Source organism: Taurulus bubalis (genome assembly GCF_910589615.1).
Source record: "Taurulus bubalis genome assembly, chromosome: 9".
Lineage (NCBI taxonomy): Eukaryota > Metazoa > Chordata > Actinopteri > Perciformes > Cottidae > Taurulus > Taurulus bubalis.
The window spans coordinates 13,601,774-13,625,806 of record NC_136597.1 but is presented as its reverse complement, the minus strand read 5'-3'; the positions used below and the strand labels follow the sequence as shown (position 1 = coordinate 13,625,806).

Below are 24,033 nucleotides of genomic sequence, written 5' to 3'. Positions count from 1 at the left end.
CTGCTCTATTTTAATGACCTTAGAGGTGATGCTACATTTTTTTAAACATCTTTTTGAGTTATAATTCAATTATTTAATGAATCCATTTGCACTGCTTTTAGTTCTACTCCTTAACACAGATTTCTCGTACCCTCGTCGGGTTACTATTTAGTGTACTTCTGCTGCACTTAAACACAGTATTGATACACACAGGTGCAAACAATCACATGCTCACACTTGCACAACAAAATAGACACAAGCACAGTGCACAAGCACACTTTGCTAAGTGAGTGTGGTGTGCCACCACAAACTCCATTTAATCTTGGAACGAATCCAATGGAATCACTGACACACGAGAGTTCTCAGAGGACCACTAAGTGAACTGCAGTGTGTGTGTTTGTGCATGTGTGAGTGTGTGTGTTTTAGGGTACTGGGGAGTAAAAGACAGAGTGAGTGAAAGAGAGAAGGGTGAGCCAAGATCCGTGGTAGTGAGTGATGGAGCAGTAAAGCATACTCAGACTCCCGCCAAGGTGCCTGAGAAGGGGTTGCCATGGTAACCAGCGTGAGCAGGGAGCTGGCACGTGCATGAGTAAAATGAAATTGTGGCGATAGAGATGAGCAGAGAGAATATATCGGTTCAAATGCGGATGGTATGAAAGTGATGGCATGAAAAATATTTAGAGAGGATAATGGACGGGAAGGATATGAAGGAGGTGGAGGAGAGCAGAGAGGACCAAAAACAAGGACAGCCTGAGTAAAGATGAGAGAAATAAGAGAGGAGTGTGTCCCTACTAAAGCTGAACGCCATGTGTGGGGAACAGATGGGACAGCTAGCCGACAGCTCAGCCAAGGATGACGCCACCAAAGGGGCTACACACACTCGCACACTCTCTCACACTCTCTCACACTCTCTCACACACACACACACACACACACACACACACACACACACACACACACACGCTGAGTGTTGACCGAAGCTGGTGGTGTTAACTCACACAGTAACAATACAGACTGAGCCGCCCTCAGTGACTCAGATCAACAAACTATTTCTCGCATCAAATCTCTCAACAAATCTCAACAGCTTGGTAGTGAATGTTAATGTTTTGGCAAAGGTGTGTGTGTGTGTGTGTGTGTGTATGTGTGTGTGTGTGTGTGTCTCACCTTTGGCTCCCCGCAGGACAAAACCAAACCCCTCATTTTCTTTCTTCTGTAAAACAGCATTCTTCTCCTCTATAATATAGTCACTGTAGAGGAGACAGCATAGGGAGAGCGAGTATGAATCCAACACCATCCTCACACACAAAGAGAGAAGGGGCGAGGGGGAGGGCAGCAGAGTAAAGAGGGTGGGTCGGGGTCGTTGACAAGTGGGAGGAGATCGACACACACACACACACGCACACACACCTGTACTTCCTTTCCTTTATTAACCAATCAAGTTAAAAGCCAAGCAAGCAACCACAGCTCAGAATTACAAGGGGTTGTAATAGTATTTTGCAAAAGAAAGAGCCACACTCACACATATAGAGGGACAGAGAATGAGAGAGAATGAATAGGAGAGAGAGAGAGAGAGAGAGAAAGAGAGAGAGAGAGAGAGAGAGAGAGAGAGAGAGAGAGAGAGAGAGAGAGAGAGGGAGAGAGAGAGACCTCTTGATTGAACTATCTTTGGGATAAAATCTAAGCGTGAATCAATCTTCTGGCTGATCCCTCAGATGTGACTGCAGCTGCAGAGGGTGTGGAGGGTTTCTACTAAAAATCTGACAGAGATGTCTGAGATGCAATATTATCCCCTGATTAATGACAGAGGGAATAGGAGGCAAAAGTAAGTGAGCACTTCATCACTGCCTGATTTCCCTGAGTGTTGAGGGGTGGAGGCTGTTAGATGGTGTTAACCTGTGCTGCTCTGCACAAACTTAAATGCATTTATTCAAGCCACTCATCTGTGTCCAAAGCCTGTGAGCCAAAACCAAAGCCGAGTTAGTAAAGCAGTCTTCAGCAGCAAAGTGAATATCAGAATGACATGGATGTGCATTAAAAAAATATTCATCATGCGTCTTTCTCATCAAACTGACTGAATGTTTAGTGAAGAGGCCTGTATGAATTGTAATGGTTGTAATCTACATTTAGGATTGTGAAAGATGTAGATAGAGCTAAAAGCTAAAGGTATTTAGGACGTGTAAAGTAGAAGAATCAAATTTAACTGTAAAATAAAAAAGGTGGCCTGAAAAGGCCGCACCTGAAGTGTAGATATTCCTTAGCTTAAACCTCTACACAAACGATGATAGAATTGCGTATTTTCCAGACTCCTCACACCACACCTTAACTCAGAGGCCTGCTGGCAGTGTACAGCCTGAACACCTTGACAAAAGCCAGGAGTTTTGTTGTATTTTGTGAATTTCAGCAGTATCCGTCATCCTATCTCACAGCTGAGGCAGATGCAGAGGGCTAGTGTTCAGGTTGCAACTCAGTAGGCGGCTGCAGTCTCCATTAGCTTAGTTACACTCCACTCTCTCAGACTTACCAAGGGAATACAGAGCTCCTGCTTCTGGAGCCAGGAGATCCGTAACAAACCTTTCTGTAGAAGGTAGGTCAAAGGTTTGGTTTCATAAAAACCTATCTATTCACATTGGCAACAAGTCCCATAATTTAAAACGGTAAATGTTTCCTCGAAGATAAACCTGTCCTTTGACATTAGTGATTCTTTAATAATTCTCAGAATGTAGTTCAGATATACATCTAAACATGTTTACAACTTGTTGTCCTCGCCCTTTGGCTGGCATGTGCAATTGTTTTTTGATTTAGACATTCATACAGACACCTACAGACATATACCCCTTAAAACATCAATGTCATAGCTGAAACCTGCTGTGCTTTTTGTGTGTGTTCATCTTTTAGTTTGGCAGCTCTGGAGAGCCAGACATTTACAACATTTTTGTATTCCCCAGTTCTCAACCAAACTACATTTAGTGAAAGGTACTAACTGCCATTCCTAAAGAAAAATATATACATACTACATTTAATCCAACTAAAACCTAGAATGCAAGAATTTCACATTTTATAAAAGGCTGAGAAACTGGGTGGAAACAATGCTCACTCAAGACAAGCGCTGTGTCTCAAACTGACACACTGTGGCATTAAAGCCAAAATTTGCATCATAATAAAACCACACATAGCTTGCTATTCCACTCTCAGATAACACATCTGATTTAGAGGAGAGGTTTAACTGACACTCTCTACACAATGCATCTCAGCTTGAGGCAGGGAGGGCACAAAGAAGAAAAAAGACACGGATTTAAGAGTTAAACAAGTCTGAACATTAAACAGGTTGAATAAGAAAATCCTGGCAGTAAATCATATAAATATGAAGCGCAGAACAATTCATTTACCCACAAGCGCAGTGCACATACAGACAAAAACAAAGTGTTAAACAGAGTTATGTAATATAATCTAATGTGCACTTTACAATAAGAACTGAGTGCACTAACAGCCTTGTGCCTTTAGATGGCAGCAGCTCCATAGCGCTCCAACATCCTCTCACTCTATTGCCCCCGTTTAGGCAATACGGTTTGTGCAGATCAGTTTACACCAATACACATGACCTGCACATTTCAACGGCATACTAGCTCAAGAAAAGAGGCTGTACCTGTATGAGGTGAAGTTGTCGTAAGATCCCACAGTGTAGTGTCTGAACAGTCTCTTAGTGCGGTCCTCCCGGGTCTCTGCAAAACAGATTTTTTATTTAATTGATACATGTTTTCATATTTGAACAGTGCATTTAACTTAAAAGGTCAGCACTTCTTAAATTTGATTCAGGAAGGACAGTTTATTCTTTGGTTTGGAGTCAGTCCTGCTCGTAACTTTACAAATCCAAAAAAAATCTGAAATCTCAAGGCTGTTTCCACCACAGCAGTTAGTGTACAAATGTCATAAAAAATCAAATTCAGTTAGTTCAGAAAGAAATTAAGCTACCACAGAAAAGTAATTATCATTAACATGATTCATTTATCATAACCTACCAGAGTATAATTGTTCCATGGGAATTTGTTTTGTCTTTGAATCAGTAAAATAATTGCATAATTCTTCTTTGAAAGGGTTTCTTTTAAAATGAGCAAATGCACTAAAACGGTGACGATGTTGCGCTCAATTAAAGTGTGTGTGTGTGTGAGCATGTGGTTTCTGTCAGCATGTGGGTGGATTTATCCTATGGGAGTACTGATAGAGATCGATGCCCTCTCCCCATCCCAATAATACACACTGCACCTCCACTAAACAGCAATCTGCTGACTACACACCCAACAACCTTTCAGGCCACACAGATACTCTTAATTGGGCAAAGCTGTGAGATCGAGGAGCGTCCTGGTGCTGACATGAGACACATGGCATGAAGCCACAAGTCTAGCTTGTAACCTTGGTCACATGTTCCCGTCGCTTCTCTGTTTCCTGTCACTTTTGCTGTCTGCTATCTAATACAGGCAATTCATCAAGCTGTTTGACATGTCTTGTATACGTGTGTATGAGAAATAAAGAGTCATGTAAGGAGTGAGAAGGGAAAGAGATCAAAGTAAGTGAGCAGACTTGAAGTGGCTGGTATTCTCAGATCCACTTTAGCCTGTCCATCTGACTGTGTGTGTGAGTGACAGGCTGTCAGCTGAGAGCAACTTGAAGCTCTGATGACGGCATCCACTGACACTTGGTGGCACACCAGGAGGGCAAAAACACTCTTAAGTCTGAACCATCATTTTCTGCTCATCCTCTCACCTGCCTTTATATTTTCTTTATCTGCCGTTCTATTATAATCTTGTTTACTTCTGCTGTTTTCTTCTTTCTTCAAGAGCATTACCTGTGTGAATCTCAATCTCTCTGATTCTTACACATTCATTTGTTTCAACAAGCATGCAAATGTGTAGCTTTGCTCTTTCCTCACGACACGTTTCTCTCACAGGAAGGAGGCTGTCTTAATAAAAGCACCACACATTACACAACCATGCTCCGTCCATAACAAGGTCCATCTCTTCCCAGAGCAAAGACCATAGTTACCTTCATGGTCACTGGCTGCCATTAAATGTCATGCGTTTTAGTTGAAAGGAAAATTCTCCCTCAAAAACATTTTGAAGGAAAAGAAAAACTTTGCTCATCCAATTACCCAGTCCTGACCTATTTGGTATGTGGTGTATTTTTTTGTTGTCATATGGATTATCAGCCAAAGACATTTTAAAGTAATTTACCGTGCAGCCACAACCATGTTTGACAGCTATTTGCTATTGAGTGTAGGGCTGCAACAACGAATCGATAAAATCGATAAAAATCGATTATCAAAAGTGTTGGCAACGAATTTCATTATCGATTCGTTGTGTCGCGCGATTATTACGCCGGCAATAAGTCGCGGAGAAGAAAAAAAAGAGCGCAGCAGAGCAACTGGCCGGCCAGCGTTTCTGAGATTGGAGTGAGACACGAGAAAAGCTGAGGTTGTGATGTTCTCAAAAATAGAAGATCTTTGACAAGTCGAGTCTTGGCCAATCAGCGTCTTCATGTTCCTCAAACTTGTTTTTAATGGAAGCTAGTCAGCTTGCTATCGCGTTAGCTAACGTGTTTGGGTTGTGTGTTGTCGTTAAAGTTACGTTATGTTCCGTTACAGTTCAGTCTTGCTTGTAAAAAAATGTAACGTGATGAAACATGCCGTCACCCCCCGGTCTGGTTCAGTTCACGCTGTCACTCGTTAACGTTAAACCGGAGGATCTGGCTGCAGGTTTTTTTTTTTTTTTTACTCAAAGTAGAATGAAGCAAATCACGTAGTCGGGCTTAGCCAACAACGTGACGTCGTGGTCATAAGAGACCCAGCATGAAAGAGTTTAAGGAAGAGGACTCTATATGGAGCAGTACAGCTTCCCTCTGTCCCAGTATTTCATACATATTGATAAAGCAGGGTATGTAAATGCAGCCTCTGGAGGGATCAATTACAGTAAAAAGGGCAGATGTAAAGCATAGATGTGTATGTTTTTAGTGTTAGTCCATTTTGTTGTTTTAATTAACAGCTCAGGGATGTTCAAGGAGCAAACTGTTTGTGCACTTTCTGAAGATGTTTTGCACTGTCACTTCTGTTTTTGAATAAAGGGTTGGAAATGAACGCTTTTTTGATAAAAACATTATTTTATCCGATTCATCGATTAATCGAAAAAATAATCAACCGATTAATCGATTATTAAAATAATCGTTAGTTGCAGCCCTAATTGAGTGTCAAATATCAAGTCTATCCGGAAGAGAACATTTTTGATTTATTCTAAAAATCATAATTTTGCTGCAGTGATCAATAATACAGGGAGGAAATTCAGCTTGAAAAAGCAAAAGCGACACCAGTTTGTCCAATAGCAGCGTCTGCATTCAAGGAGCACATCTTATATTATCTATACTGAAACTTCTCGTGATGCCTTGCTTTTACTATGCTATCAGTTACTGTTCTCTCCACCCACACAAACAATCCACAATTTAATGCAACAAGTTCATGCCTGTTCTCTCAGGGTGGACACAAATAATTCTGTGAAATGCATGTCAGAACAAATCAAAAAATCTCCAGGACAACCTTCAGTTGTTAATTTGAATTGGCTTTTTTTCCAGTTTTCCCCAGCATGTATCCCTGTGTATGAGAGGGTGAACACCTACGCAGGGGGCATCTTCCTTTTGGCCTCCTGTTCCCGAGACTGGGTTTATAGGTGTGCTGGAAAACGGCCGAGGTAATGATGTTTGAGCAACATTGTAGCAGCAGATACGTAGCAGCAGATACGTAGCGTCACCAAACACCCCTTCCCTCCAGATCAGGCCCCATTTTTTAAGCTTTCTTCACTGCCAACTGGAAACTCAGTGAATTGTTCTTAATTTGCTCTGACATCTTAAAATCTAGATGACTAAAACAACTGTAAAAAGACATGAAATGTGCAAAATCACTAACTAAAATAGAAATGGAAAAGGCAGGTTGAGGGAAAGCGGGTATATAAATATGAATGGCATTACCTCGCAAACACGACATCAACACATTTCAGATTGCTCAAGAGTGTGTGAGCATTAAAGAAATCTGAGTAGGTGACGGATTGGTAATTTGTCTGGCTTGGAAGGTTACTACATATCTGCTCTTGGGAGAAAAGACGTGGCATTTGGTTAAAAAAATAAAAAGTACAGTAGTCTATGTGTGTGCGCACGCCATATTATACCAGATGCAGTCTAAGAGTGTGAAATGCAGCTCATTCATCACAATTGTCATTTATTTTGCACAGCCCAAGAGCATCTCAAGGCAGTGCCCTGATAACACAGATAACCTAAACTCTACTTCCATCTATCACACACACACACTCACAATTGCACGCACATGCTCACATTCACACCCCTAGTGTACAAGAGTCATGACAAAGGGCGTCCACTGTCAGTAAAAGCTGCTGCTTCAGTTAAAATACCGTAGGAGGGTTTATTATTATAATTTGTATTCATATTTTGGTGTGCTTAGTAGTACAGGATGCAGTGGTTTAGCAACAGATGTAACGAAACAAGGGGAAGCATATTCCAATCTGCACCAGAGCTACAACATCTGGGCAGATAAGCACCATGAGGTTCAAACAAAGATAAAATCCTAAACTCTTTGTTATACAGTCACGTAAAAATAAAGCACATAAAAGGATAACCACCTATATTGAGTCAGTGATAAACATGGCGGTTTGTTGGCTTTAGGAACACTATCGCTGTTTGGAGACATTATTGAGGTCCAACAACATTTTAGTCTGTTTTTCATTCTCCTTCAAATCACTCACACAATACATCATAATACAGAACATTAGCAAAATATATAATAGAAACATAATAGTGAAGTATAACAGCATAGTATTTCGTAAACAAACCGAGGAAGAAAGCAACATGAATGATGAATGCCTGGGAGTGCACATTAGGAGGTGGCCTCATAATGTGGTTTAACAAGATATCTGGAGATAATATAATTTTCATTAAACTGTTGATGCTACTTCTGATGACAGAAACACAGATGGTGCTAATGGTGTCCTAATGGAGCCAAGCACATAAAATGGATAAAATAAAAGTGTCAAAGTAAAAGTGTTATTTTGCGCTGCACCGATATCTGTTGCACCAATTGATAGATTCTATAAATCAGAATTTCATCATTATCTCTATCATAGACTGATAAGATTTATTCACCTCAACACCAGAGCTCATTGAAGCTTTTACATTTTTTGTTCAAAGCATCTGGTGCTTAGTTGGACTTTCATGGGAGGAATTATCTCTTGCAAAAGAGGGGATGTATTTCACATTTCAGATGAAGGCCAATGCAGTTTATATGAGTCCAGGATAAACGAGGGGAAAACAACATACGAAGGCATTGAGGTTTTTCCAGTTGAGCATTCAAGGCTTCGGTAATGCACTAGGGGGCACCTGCTGGTCAAAATAATTCACTGACTCAGTTCAGCTTCTGTGTGATCAAGTGGTTCACACTGTTGCACCGATTGAAGTGCTGGAGATTTGGCGAAAGGGTTCAAATGCTTTTATCTTAGGTGAGAATAAGTTGCTGGGAATTTCAAAGTCTGATACAGCATGTAGGAGGAGCACTATGTGCCCAAATACCCTGTAATTTAGGACAACCTATTTTTCTAAAGTAATCTTTTGGTAAGATGTATTAAAGCTTTATTCATAGTGAATATAATAATAAATAATATTTTACTTCATTTTGCTCACCATGGTAACAGTGCCAGAAGACTATATTTTTCTTCTCAGCACGTGGCTAGAAATATTTGTCAAGACAAAAAAAGTTGTTTTTCTTTTCTATTACTCCGGAATTGATTTTTTTATTAACTTCCAGAGACGAAAGCTCTGCATGCAAAAGGTTTTGGGTTATGAGCAATAATTCATCCATAAAAATGTGAGAATAAGCTGTTAGTCTGTTCTCGCTGGTGATAGCTGTGAACAGTGTGTAGTAGAGACAAAAGCATATTTAGCACAAAACGCTGAATCAAATGCTGTAAAATTGCAGCTCTTTCTGTCCCTGTTTAACCGGCTCCTTCTCTGAGTGTTCTGCTGTGAACGACCCTGTTTTAATTCACACAGCTTCTCTCTTCTGGGCAAAGTGTAACACCTTCACTGTCCTTGTCTGAAGGACGTAAGAGCTACATCACTCACACACAGATGCACGGAAAAATAAACCAACACAGGGGCACACACCCCCGTCTTTGAGCCCTGCTGAATGAGAATTAACCTATTCTGTTTTACCACTGATAAGAGCTGCAAACAAACATGCACACTCACTCACGCACACAAACATGCTCACTTATCAAGGGAGCCTCATTGACTTTTTAATTCTTTCCTTTCACACCCCCACTCATCCCACCTTTCCTCGTTTTCTCCTTCTCTCGTTCTGCCCCCTCGTTCATGTTGTTTTGTAGTAAACTCGGAGGGCTCCCTACACCTTGAATACTAAAACGTTTTAAATTAATCAGAACAATGCTGGACTCTCTGGTGCAACAACTTCTCAAGAGCCACGCAGCCTCAAAGACAGAATCATATTCTCTTTCTTTCGGTTTTGTGCTGTCACACAATGGGCCTGTCGTTCCTCAGATTCAACAGGGAGTTGCTGAGCCATGCAGGTGGATACGAAACTTCAAGACAGCACAGAGGACAAAGCCATGACTTCCTTTTCTTTTACCTCTTCATCTTCCTGTGTCTATTCTTGATTTTCTTTTCCTCAACCAAAAGATTCTTGGTTGAGGAGAAAGGTGATTTATTTTTTCATTTCTGGATGAAATTAGTCATGCTCACAAAAGGAAAGTGTGATAGAGAGGACACACACACAGGGAACAGAAAAGTACAAAAGAAAGACTAAATGCAGGGGCTGTATCAATTTAATCTTTATCTGTTCTGTACATATAGGGGATTCAACTAAACCATGCATGTGGTTTGGAGCTGCAGGATAATATTCAACATCAAAAGTGACACAACTTAAACTGTATGAGCACACACTTTTGATATGGGTATGTATGGGTATCTTTTCTAGTAAAATCAATCCCTTTGTCTGCATACATGGACATGATAAGGAGAATGTAGGGTAGCTTCATTAAATGTGGACCAGGGTGTCAGAACAAAAAGAAAAGAAAGAAAAAAAACTGTAAATGAAGTGGAAAGACAGGGACGACAGATTAAATACAAGACTGAAATGGGTGGTTGTAGTCGACAACAGACTGATAGTGATAATATCAAAGAGTTTATAGTGTGTAAAATAATGTATCCTGATTAGTCCTGATTTGTGTCTTCAAAAACAACCTATACCACAGTGCCAGAGACAATTCATATTATTCATTATTTTTCTGATCTGCCGTCTCTACCATTCATCTTTGGTTAAGGTTATAATCCTGAAGACTTTAATAAATTAAACCAGTGTTAATATATACATACTGATAATATAAGTCGTTAGATTCTGTAGATATTCTTCATTTCATTATTCTTATGTGTATGACAGTTCAGGTTGTCCGAAGCCAGTTTAACAAATACTGTCTGGGAGAAGTGTCTGTGAGAAACGTTCCCCAAGGTTCCACACTTTGCACTACAACACTCACACCTGTTTATCAGTATATTGACATTAGGGAAGCAGACTGGTCGTTGCACGATTCCCCTCCTCTTAGACAAGATAGAGCCAATTAAATGTTAGATGTTCATGACGGAAAATCGTGTATTAAAGAGCCGAACTTCCGGCTGTTTGGGAGTGTTTTGGACGGTCAACCTGCGTGTTGACTGGACGACTCCCTGCTATCGTGATTGCTGTGCTTGTTACTTTGTTTGTGATCAAGGAAAATAAATTCCGAGAACGAGAGAAGTTGTTCGGCTAAGTTCTTCCGGAGGCTACACCAGGCATCCAAAAATTAATTATTACGCGCTAACAATACACACACACACAATTAGCTTTTCGCTATAGACACTTTTTTTTGCATAGATGTATGTTATACATTCTAATGTCACTGTGAAGTCCACATCAAATAAATTAAGTCTAGTCACACACACACACACACACACACACACACACACACACACACACACACACACACACACACACACACACACACACACACACACACACACACACACACACACACACACAGTCTCTATATATTAACTTTCATTGTTGGAAGCAGACTCCACCGTCCCAGTTCTGGACTACCATCTAACACGCTTTAATATCTTCCTCCCCGGTCATCCTTCCTATGTCTGAATTTAGGGTTCTGTTTCCAAAGATATTATGCAACTTTCTCATACTGCTGTGTGGAGGTGAGGAGTCATGTTTGAATGTCTATGTCTAGCTCTCTTTTTCATCCTTGACACACATATTTGGCCAACTTTTCATGTGTGCAACTGAGTGCAACACAACAAATACCTTTCAGGAGAGACTGTCCCGTTTTTAAATGATTATAACGTTTTGCCTTGCTCTATGACAGCCGGCTTTTCACTCCTCCGTTCAAAACAGCTATAATCACTTTTTCTTTGACAAGGTTGGGCATCACAATAATTATTCCCACAATCTCTAGAGGTCAACAAAGGTAAACTAATTATGTTTCATGTGTTTGAACAAATGTTTCTGAAGAGGAAAGTCACATCAGACTGATTTTATTTTTCTCTGGTGAGCCGTACTACATTTAAACATATTCCAAGACTTACAGTCAAACACTCGACAGACACAGTAGGCTGGCAAAGAGAGCGGGAATGGGGGAGGGCAGAGATGGTTTCTGAATATAAACTCAACATGGAGCTTTGATCAAAACACAGATGAAGACAATGACATTGCAAAAAAACAATTTGAATACTAGATGAAATGTAATAATACCACTAAAAGAAAAAAGTTTATCAAAGCTGTCAAGTCCGAGAGCTGGACAGTGCTTTGCCTCGTCTCTATTTAAAATGCCAGATCTGCCCTTATTTCATCAAGACCAGTAAAACGTTGTTGGGAATTTTTATATATGTCTATATTTAAAAAAAGGGACAAGCCACTAAGAACTTTCAATAAAGAGAAGGCAACGGAAGCAAGAACAAAGGACAAAGTGAACAAATGATAAGACCTTTGATTATCATCTAAGAGGAAATTAAGAAGATTTTTAATGCGTTCTTTGTGTGAAAAGTAGACAAATACTTTCCCAAATTATAATGTATTTATTTTCCACTGAATCCAGCTCTGAGTCATTTGTAGTAGTGCACGCCTTACTCCTCTAAAAATGGAAACGTTTGTACGCTTGCAGACAGACAACTCGTCTGTCTTTACTACATTTTCTACATCCACTACATCTTGTGCTGAGTCATATTGCAAGTTTCTCACATTTACAGACAAGGCTATTTTTAGGTTCTCCGACAAGATACCATTTTAACATTGCATGCAGTATGACTACAAGAGAGCCATCTGTTTGCCTTCCGTTGGAGTCGTGTGATGACATCAGAACCGTGCAGAGAGTTGACAGGGAGTGACTTACCCCAGTAGAAGGCATGCCATGCAGAGTTTGGATGCTCTGCCTTCACAACTGTTACCACCCCGTCTATTCGACTACACAGCACAGGCAGATCTGACACCATGACTGGACAACAGTCCATTTTTTGCCACTCTATCTTTACAATTTCCTCTCTAAGACTTTGACGAGGCGGTCGTCCCTCCTGCCACGGGTCCGTCTCCCAGCTCGAATCACTGAAAAGAGCCGGGCCTGGCTGCCCTCTCATCCTCGCCTGGAGACGATTAAAAGCACTCCTGAAACGCTCATTTTGTGCAGAAGCCTACTCCAAATTCCTCAGCAAAGGCTTCCCCGATTTCTTTGTTTTGATAGTGAAATAAGACTTCCTTGGTGGGTAGCAATGAAAACTTTGTGTCAGTGACTCTGGCCGTAATGTCCCATTGTATTTCCACCTCCAGCAAACAACTCCAGTATATATTTCACATCCCCGCTGCTTTTTCCTCCTCCCCTCTCTCAGAATTGGTTGGTTTGTGAAAAAGCCTTCAGAGAGCTCGTTGTTACCGTGTAAGTGTCGGAGGCAGAGACCAACGGCTATAAATACCTCCTCTCTGTCAAAGTGGAAGCCTTGAATAATTCAGCTTAATTCAGACAACAAACAGCAACTACTGTACAAGCTCTTCAAAGACACTTTGACAGCTCATCACGACATGCCTTTGAGTCAAGGTCACGACAGGCAGCGATGCACTCAGACAAACACAGACACACAAACACATATTCTAGGAATGAGAAATGAAGGAGGAGTGTTCAGTATAGGAACACATGCATCCTAAACACTGAAGCGTCAAGTTGTACTGAATCATCAATGTCACTGCTATGTTATGCATTGGAACTTTCTCCACTGGAGTCAACTCAGCCATAAGATATACAAAAATAAAAATAAAAATTGAAGCCAGATTGTTGGCTATTAAGCTATACTTTACGAAGCAGAGCTTATATTCTGCCAATATATGCGCTGCTGGTGAATTAATGAAATATAAAATATAAAAAACTGTTGTGCCAGTGGTTATTCATGCCAACCCATAAAATATATAATCAAGGATCTTTTATCAACATTGAGAATTGCATCAGGATCACGAGCTAAAGTAGGCTAAACTTGCAGTCACCAGCACCTCTCTCTCCTTCTGAATGCTTATATTGGACATAACAGCCTGAGCAAAATTATTTAAAACCAAAAAGAGATTTGTATTTTCCATCGTCCAGTTATACAGGACAGTGATGCTGAGAGACAAGTGGAGACATGGAGAAAATAACAAAACAGGGGCGCCTTGGTGCAAAGGTAGGCGTGTGATTAGTCATGCCCAGTGACAGGGATGCTTTACAGCTCTGCCAGGTTTTATGTGTGTGTGTGTTGCCACATTTTCTAGACTTGACACCCACAACAGTGAAACACAGTAGTTATGTCATGGCCTTGAAACCGTTTCTGTTTACAATACGATTCAACCAACTGTGTTTGATGACTCATAAGAACGACTACTACAGATGAATATGGTGTGTAAGAGCGGCCATGACACTGTGAAATAGACTTGACTTTCAGAGAGAAATGCAGCAACCTGTGCAAGTGCACATGCTTGTTTATTTGTGTGTGTGTGTATGTGTGCGTGGGCACTTGACCTGCTGTCATCCAATGCCGCTGCTGTCAAATGTGATATGTCTCTGCTCCACTGTGAGACATGCTTCAGCTTTGATTCATCGTTCAAATAGGATCGCCATCTATTATGATTTGATATGGATCTGTCCTCCAGAGAGAGAGATGGCTCAACACACTCGACTGACTTCTGATGAAAAAGTACAGATAGTGGCCATCACTCTGCTGCTGCGAACAAACAAACACACGCACACACACACACACACACACACACACACACACACACACACACACACACACACACACACAGACACACACACACACACACACACACACCTTGAGATATGACACTGTAGGACACTCTTTACGGGGGTAAACGTCCGGACTCTTGAACTGCTAGTAGCACTGACTCAGCTAAACTTTAAGAACAAAGACATGCCTTCCAACCTGTGGTTTATACTCTTTGTCTCTCTCTTTCTAATAAAATGGATTAGTTGGCGATGATAATCCATCTGCTGACTCCACACTAAAAATAGACTGTATCTGAAGTGTGTGTGCGTGTGCATAAGCATCCATTTTTCTGCATGTATACATGCACTCCTCTGTGGCGTCAGCATTTGCATACTCACTCTGCATTTCACAAGTCGCCATTAGAGAGTTTCTGACTGAACTTACTATCTACATGATATGCAATCTGGGTCTGTACAGACATAGCTCCATAAGAGGACTTAACTCAGAGCAGGTTGCCTTCAAAAAGTAAATGCTTTATTTATTTTTATTATTATTAGTTGCGCTGGCTCAGTTTGCTCAGTTTAACCTTTGAGAACACTAAAACTACAGACTAAATACATCAAAACAATGACATGAATTAGAATTGCTGCTATAATAAATTAAAGCAAAAGATGGACAAGGTGACTGTGAGAGCACAAAGGGTTTTATAAGACATGAGGACACACTGGAGGATCAGAGCAGTATTAGTTTTTTTGTACACAAAACAGTATTCTACTTAATTTCTCTGCAGCAGCTGTAGATTTTCATTCTGCCACCATGATTGATTTGGTCTTTAGCTTTCTGGTTTTCGTGATCTTGAATTAGACTGTAATGAAACAGATAAATTACACATACCAATAAGTAGGCTTGCTTTTAAATGACAGTGATGCTCTTGAAAGTATAAATATTTTAAATACATACAATATAAAAAAAATACAATTATAATAATAATAATAATAATAATAATATTAAACCTGGGCAAATGTTTCCTTCTAGAGCATGCAACTTAATAAGGCATTACAACTTGTCTCACTGGATAGCTTCTGTTGAGGTGCCATTGAGCAATCTTCTGAAGCTTTAGTCTAAAGCTGCTTGGTCTCTAAGAAAGTGTACAATAAAAGGGGAGAAATAACTGATTTCCAGTCTCCTTCACAGCAAGCAGACGGAAAAGGTGTAACAAGAATATAGACGCTGGTGTTACCATCATGTCTTCGGTGTGACTGGCCTTGTTAACATAGAAAAACATTCCTTTTCATTGTTAGTGTGAAATTCGAGGTGTGAAGGGTTGAAGATTGATCCGTCCTTGAAATGCCGATCACATGACAAAGATGGGAGACGATAGAAAGAAACAGAAAAGAATAGTGGAAAGAAAAAGAGTGAAAGGCTTGAAGTGCAGTTGCTCCTGTCAAGTAGGCAAATGCTCTGTCAGCAGACAAAGCTTAAATTAACCCTGTAGCAATCAAAAAGTAGTAGAGGAAGTAGAGGTAGATGGATGTGTCAAATATGGGACTTTCCCTAAAGACCTCTATTTGTGTCCCATTTGAAACCAAAAGCAACATACTTATTTTAACCTAAATAATTATCTTTTATGAAACCGAACCCAGTAGTTTTGTTGCCCCAACCTAAACACAAAGGTTCCAGTTTTAAATCAGCAAGAGCACAGAGTGTTTATAACATTATAATGTTGATACACTTATATCTATAAATGTTGATTTGAAATATAAATTTGGTTCAGTAAGGTTGAGATTCAACGCATCTGTGGTTTGCAGAACTGCACAATGCCAACATTTTATTCTGGCAACTGGGTTGCCCATTAACTATTTGGTTTAAGTTAAGGACAAATAATTGTGCAATGAACATTGCAGTTATTATTTGATAATGCCCCTTTCATATTTCTAGCATCCACATGTGTCTCCCTGCGCCCATGGACTATGAGAACATCTTCTGGTCTTTTGGTCCAAGACCCCTCAAAAGACCCCTGAAAGACACGCCTCATTAATTATTGAGTTAATCTGTCTTTCTTTATTCCATCAAGCCTTTGTATTTGTAATTGTGTAGTATGTTGACACGTGTACAGTTGTCACTTGTTCCTATGGGATTCTGCAGAATGGCTTTCTAATTAGGAAGCTGCTCTGAATGTAGCTATTACAACGAAGTCAACTGTATTTGGGATTTCATTTAATAATAAATTATGACAAGAACGTCAGTCGGCTGAAATTGTATTTGCAATTGCACCATTGAAATAGAGCCCTCAATATTCATCTTTAATGTAACAACACACACACAAATGTTCAAAAGAATGATAGATCTTGAACGCTATTGACCCTGCACCTCGGACATGACAGGGGAAGAACAAAGCTACAAAAAGCCCACACAGACCCCCCCATTTGTTCGGTAAACTATGCTGATGGTTCCACAGTTTTGACCAGATGACTCCCTGTATGATCCCTCACAAATCCATTGCACCATCTCTCTGTCCCCTCGTACCTCTCTCTTCCACAATACCCTCCAACTTGCTCTGCTCATGTCAGTCTCCGCTGCCGCAGCAACGCTGATGTTTAAGCATTCTAGGGGAGTGCAGACACACTCCAAAACTTCTTAATGGGCAGGCTAAAAATAGCTCAGGCTGGATCTGACTGAGCTGATTCATGCGGCTGTGAGTCATTCAACTGTGCCGCGGTGTGAGAAAAGCAAGGGAATACAGTGAATGAGCACAAAGAAAAAAGAAATAGAAATGAAAAGTTTGCACGCTTGTTGAGAGATCAAACCGTTGAGAAAATCAAGCATGGCTTATTCCATCACAGAGAAAATGTGCATTATTATGCTGTGAGTGTGTGTGTGTGTGTGTGTGTGTGTGTGTGTGTGTGTGTGTGTGTGTGTGTGTGTGTGTGTGTGTGTGTGTGTGTGTGTGTGTGTAAAGGTCTTTAAGGACATTTTAGGCTGTAAGGCAACCCAAGAAAAATTAAGGCTGATATAATGGAAACGGGGGCTGGTAAAAATCCATTGCCGTTTTATTTACCATTTGGAAGAATTTGTCTCTGTATTTGACTGATGCGTGCCCATTTCTTATTGACGGATAGCAGGGTGGGGGAGTGGTCTTTGGCTTGAGGGCTTTAAAATCCCAACAGATTGTAGATTAACAGTTCTATTGCTGAAAATGAGTGGCCCCCGGCAATTTGGCAGCATCATTAGAAAGGGAAGAGCAGTTCATACTCACCTCATTATTCCCTCCATTACCGCGGGTAAACATCTACCATTAACCCCCACATACAGGGCAGCAGCATGTGTGCTGTGTGAGCGTGTTAAAGCGTGTTTGCAGGATGTGTGAAGACATTCAGGCATATATTCTGCTGGACTGATTTGATTTTTTCTTTTTTTCGTACGCCATACAATGATTTATAATAAACACATGGATACGGCACACCTTCCCAACAAAAACACAGATCAGCCATTTGCCCACAGCCAGCAGCGTTTCACCACTGCATCACTCATTGTAAACTTAATGAATTCAATCAATAGCCTTGCTTTTCACCCTCATTTTCTCCGTCAGTCGCTCCTGCCCTCCTCTTTCCTATTTTTCTCCTATTTTTTCCCCCTTTTACTTCTACGCTCGGCCTGTGTCTTTCCTCCGTCTGTCCCCTCCAGCACCGGTTGAAGATGAACTGTTGGCTGCACGTAGCCCCGGCCATGCTGAGAGAAGAGCAGTGTGGTGACAGATAACAGCCAAGAGAGTCAGCTATGGTTTAAACAGTCCCTCTTTCACATAGTCATCTGCTTCCTTTCTCTTTATCTCTTGTTCTCTGCCTCTCTCTGCTCATAACCTCTTGCTCTCCCAAACTGAAACAGCTTTTTCCATCATCCCATTTTATTTTGTCTTTCCCCGCTGTTTCCATCTCCTTCAAACCTGGCAGTGAGGAGTGAAAAGAGATGGACCGCAGAGACGGATGAAGAAGGGTAGCACCTTCAGTGTCATGACTCAGGGATGATGTACAGTGGCAGAGAGAGAGATAGAAAGAGAGAGAATAAGAAAGAGAGAGCAGTAGTATTAGGGTTACTTAATTGTAGACAGGGCTGTCTTTCCTGCTTCACTAGGCTGAGACATATTGCCCTAACTGTCAGAAACGCCTCAATGGTTGCCTTCAGATAAACAACTCTGTGTGTGTTTTAGTGTGTCCAAGTGTGTGCTATTCTACTGTTGTATCACTGTTGATGAATCTAGGTATCATGTTAAGACTTGCTTTGAAATGCATCAGTAAATTCAGAAATTAGCACGTTATTAAATACAAAATGTATATATTGTACCGTATAATATACCCTAATTTTGATCAAATATAATATAATCATCTTTATCTGCAGGTAACCTTTCTAGACTTTGGGATAAATCTGTCTGAAACAGTCTGATTATAAATAGTCCTTTCGGTGTTAAAAATGTGTTCCTTTTGAGGTGAATGTGAAAAAGGGTTTTTGGTCCACTGTGCATCATGTACTGCGTGTGTCCACAGTAGCAAAAATCTCCACAAAGCCGAGCAATGTTCCTGGGGGCTTGGTTTAAAGTGTCAGTGAAATAAGTTAGCTGTCTTTATCTTTACGTAATGTGACGTATTTCCAAGAGAAACAGCAAATGTGAATAGAGTTTAGTGATGAAAGGAATTTAAATTAAAATTTGGATTTCACTAGATTGTTTAATTGGTTTGGGCTGCACGGTGGTGTAGCGGCCAGCACTGTCGCCTCACAGCAAGAGGGGCCGGGGTTCGGACCCCTGTCTGGGCGGCCCTTCTCTGTGGAGTTTGCGTGTTCTCCCGTGTCAGCGTGGTTTCCCACCGGGTTCTCCGGCTTCCTCACACAGTCCAAAGACATGCAGCTCAGGTTAATTGGACTCTAAATTGCCTGCAGGTGTGAATGTGAGCCGGAATGATTGTCTGTCTATATATGTGCCCTGTGATAGACTGGAGACTTGTCCAGGGTGAGCCCGGCCTTCGCCCAAGACAGCTGGCTCCGCGACCTTAAACAGGATAAACGGTTCAGTTAATGGATAGATTGTTTAAAACCTTTATCTGATTGGATCCATTTGGAAATAAACCAAGATCATCAAAACTATTGTTAAGTATTCCAAGAAGAGACATTTTGATTTATATTTGGCATATAGAGAGAACACAACACTTAACACAGGAACCCACTGTGTACATGTGCTCAGTGTTTGTGATGGTGAACCATCTGCCTTTTTTTTTTTACGGTGAGAATAAATGTTGATGCTGATGATTAACACCAAGTTTCCTTATTTAATATCAAAGAGACACAACAATTAGGGAGGACAGAGAAAGCATTACATCGCATTACATTTCATTTAGCTGACGTTTTTGTCCAAAGCAGAATACAATTTGAATCCCTGAGAATTACTGGGTAGGCATCCGGGGGTCCTGAGTTTTTCAAGATTTATGAGTGAGTGGGGCTCAATATCAGGCCCATCTCCCTCCCTCCCACTCCTTGTTCTTTTTCTCTCTGAAAGACATGCTCTGCCATCTCCACTTTGCTGTCCTTTAGAGTATGCTCCACCATTTGTCTCACTCACTATCTGGCCCTTTCTTTCCCACCTTCCCCTATCTTTTTCTCACAATGCATTTAAATGGGGTATTTAGAGATTCCGGCCTTTCTCATTTCTTTACACATACTCTGAGGTAACCCCAATCCCTCAACAACCCTTTGAAAAAGGTAAAATTCCCCAATTGCTCCAGAAGTAGGTCCTAATAGATGCATAATAAACACACAAGATATAGGAAGATATTTGTGACAAACTTGTCCTTGGCCCATTTCCAATATTTTTACTTGCTGCAGCATTTTGCTAAACTTTTTTCCAACAGTGACCAGATGCTTTTCATGATGCTGCACATGTTGTTGCCCCTGAGATGACAGCAATCGAAATGTGCCATCTGCTAATTAAATGACTAAACGGGATGTGGTCACATTAATCTGATGTACTTGCAGTTGTTTACAAAGGGTTCCATTCAAATCTGTCACAGTAGGATGGATGACCGATTTATCATGGTCGGCATATATTTACAGTGTGTCGTAATTTTAATCCGCACAAAATAGTTGTTTAAAAAGTGCTGACCTTCAAACTGATTTATAGGGTTGATACCCTTTCATTAGTGACCGAGAGAGCCTGTTTTGATGTTCAGTATTATATTTTTTTCTTGGCTGTGTACTTGGCTGCCCAAAAAACAGATGAGTCATCTCAGTGCAACAGTTGGTTTTACTGGCAGACTAATTAGCAGCTAGCTAAAAATCCAATGCCAAATTTTGAAAAAAAATAATTGATTTGTAATCTCAAGCATGATCGCTTTCTTCAATTATAAAATATCAGAAAACTCAAATTCAGGCACATTCTCATATGACTGTCATGGTGGTTGTGGGAAATAACTGACTGATGTCGAAGTTGATGAGGAAGGTTCCGAAAAAAAGGGGTAACACCAAAAAGTAATCCTGGAGCAATGATACCAGGATTAACACTGTGTGTGGATTTAAGGATGCTGTAGATGAATCAGTTTAAAACATGTAATAGTTAAATATATAATATTCTTTTGCTGTGTGAGAGAGTGCTTTCCACGCCTGATGCTGTATTATGCTTTTGAATCACTCAATTTAAGCATTCTTAATCCGACAAACACTAATAAAACACTTAAAAACACAGTAATTAAAAGTGGAACTTTTTAAATCAAGAAAATATATGTCAGTATTATATAAATTGTTGACATGACCATTTATTGGTAGTTTGCTGTTGCATTTCCTAACAAATGTCTGTTGTAATGTAAATGTTTTTAAATCAGGCTAAACCGTTTTTTTTTCGTTTAATGGCTAAATAAAAGGCAAGGGGTTAACCATAATATTTGGCCAATTTACAAGTTTTTCTGGATGACATTCTGTGTATTAGATGACAGTAGACATACAGGGCACTTAAATCATGCCTAAAGTCACACTTGTATCTACAAAATGGTCGAAGAGCCCATGTATCAAGTAGAAAATATTTTTTTTCATGCAATCTTATACTGGTGTCTATTTAACAGTGACATGGTCACAGATGAGTTGTATGAACATTCTCACTTGTTGATAATATTGCATGTCCTTGGGAAACACAAGTAATGTCATTACCACTTTGTGCATTATGGTTCAATCATTTCCTGATCATTAAAATCTTGAAATAGAATTTTTCATTAAAATCAATATTTAATTTTGTAGGCAGTGGGGGGTGGTTGCAGGAGATATATTTTACTGAGAAATGTTCTGTATATGACATGGGTAGTTAATTAAAAACACATTTTTAAATGAAATGGAAATCAATATGGTTAACGATAAAATATAAAGTCACAAATATTTCTAACCCCTTCGAGAATCGACACTTTATCCTGATGGCAGACTTTGCCATTGATTCAGAGGGTTTGACACATACATGCACTGCACATGAAACATTGGTTACATTGTAGAATGCAATGGATTACTGTATGGACATACAGAACAAGAGGCCATAGTAAACTGGGTTAAGTGTGTGCCAAACTTAAAGTACAGACTGATGCTGACAACTTTGATTTGGACGAGTGCAGCAAATACAAGGACAAAGTGGAGTCTAACTGCCATGACTCCAACAGAAACATGCGGTCTGCACTAAGAGCAATGACAGACCACAAAAGGAACACCAGCAGTTCTGAGTAGGGATGGGTATTGTTTGGGTTTTTTCCGATACCGGTGCTAAACCGATAGTTTTAAAACGATACCGGTGCCTAAACCGATACTTTTTTATTGCCAAGGCAATTTTTTTTTTTTAAATTGAACAATATTATGAACTGTTTAAAGTATACTATAGATATAAATAAATAAGTACATACAAAACACTTGACTTCAAACTGCAGCTTCAAACCTTTTAACTTCAAACTATAAAAATATATATTTAAAAAAAGAACAGCCAGGTGGCCTGATGGGACCGTGTGCAACAGAACTCAGACACTGTTGGATTCTACAAACTGCTGCTTTACTGGACTACACGTCATCATTAATATCAACTGGAGAGATTTGTTCCAGCAAGCCAAGGACGGACGTTCAAAAGCTCGTGCTCGTGTCTCCAGCGATCTCTGTGTGTGCGCGCTGTGTGTGTGTGTGTGAGTGCTGGAAGCCCCGCCCCCTCGAGCCCCGCTCTGCACGCAAGCAGACAGAGAGCAGAGAGCAGCGAGTGTGCTCTGATCCGCGTTTTTAGCGTGCGGGTACCGCGCTACCTTTTTAGTAACTATAAAACGTGCAACTTTACAGAGTAGTGTAAAAAAAAAGTATTTAAATCGGCTCAGGCACCGGATGGAAACACCGAAATCTGCGTTGCTTTTCGGTCCGGTAGGTACCGGACGTGTTGGAACCGGCACCGGTTCTCGGTACCCAACCCTAGTTCTGAGATGATGTCTGCATCTCTTCCAAATGAACCGAGCAACTTCTTCCGGGATGAGAAAGCACAAAATGCCCAGGACCTCTGCACACAAGCACTATTCAGGGCAGATGTGGGAAAATCTTTCAAAATGATTTACCCACACAAGGCACCAGGACCTGGCATCCCTGTGGGTGTGACTCAACTGGCAGTTGTCTTCACAGACATTTTCAACGTCTCACTTCTCCAGTCTGTAGTCCCAAATGTTTGAAGAAGACAACCATTGTACCTGTCCGCTCTGCCTGAACAACTACCACTCAGTCAGACTCACACCATCACTAAGTGCTTTACTGCCGTCCCGCGGGCGTCCTTTACTGTATTCTATTGTACACTGTACATCTATTTATAGTTCTATTTATAGTTCGGTATGAGTGCTTGATGTTTCTGGAAATCTACGATTCCTGTGATTCCAGCTGTGCACTCCGTTTCAAGATCAGACCACCACATCAGCTACAAACAAGACTTTTGTCAGACAACAACAAACAAACAAACAATAGCAAAAGCCAGGCAACTCACGCCTCATATTGATCCATAAATCCATATTATTCCAACAACAACGGCGTTGTTACGTCGTAAAGGTCCAATAAAAAAAAATCACATAATAGATTTAGTCCAAAACACGTGATTACAACCATAAATATCCACAAACTGGCATTGCATCATTTCATATCAGCTGGAAGATATGAAACAATAACATTTTGTTTTAAGAGCAAAGCAAGTTTGCATGAGAGCACAGTGGCAAACGGCACATCAAAATGACCGCCGAAATCTAACCTTTCTAATGAAACGTCACTTGAACCAATTGGAGCTTCATGGCCTGACTGACAGGTTACATTACCCAACTAGAAGCTACGTTGTACAGGCTCAGCCTCTCTCTCCTTACGTGGCTCAAGCCTGTCATGTCATATGGCTCAGATGACAGGCGTTTCGTACAGCCAATGAAATTGCCTAAAAAACGGGTCAAACAAGTGGGGGTGGAGATGATCCCAACAGCCTTCAGCTTGATGAGAACAGACTTCTCCTGACAGAGCCTCAGTTTGGCATTGAATTAGCATGAAAATGTATTTATACTTAATTTTCTCTGTGTCCGCAATACTGGTAGTAAATATGAATAGTACCTCTATAAGTTTGCAAGACTAGAAGCCTTTTTAATAGGTATATAGTATATATATCATGAATATTTTCAGTCTCAAAATGGAAAAACACCTAGACAT

At 40.5% G+C, this 24,033-nt stretch overlaps 1 protein-coding gene across 1 annotated transcript in view; it reads right to left on the bottom strand.

Annotated features, from left to right (window-relative positions):
* shank3a (SH3 and multiple ankyrin repeat domains 3a) overlaps positions 1-24,033 on the bottom strand; it is a gene marked incomplete at both ends in the record, with an annotated part of 144,547 nt that overhangs the window by 14,959 nt on the left and 105,555 nt on the right. Inside the window, 2 exons of the mRNA XM_079223862.1 lie at positions 1,144-1,226; positions 3,623-3,698. Of these exons, the coding sequence (XP_079079988.1) occupies positions 1,144-1,226; positions 3,623-3,698 (159 nt within the window). The remainder of the gene's footprint in view (positions 1-1,143; positions 1,227-3,622; positions 3,699-24,033) is intronic.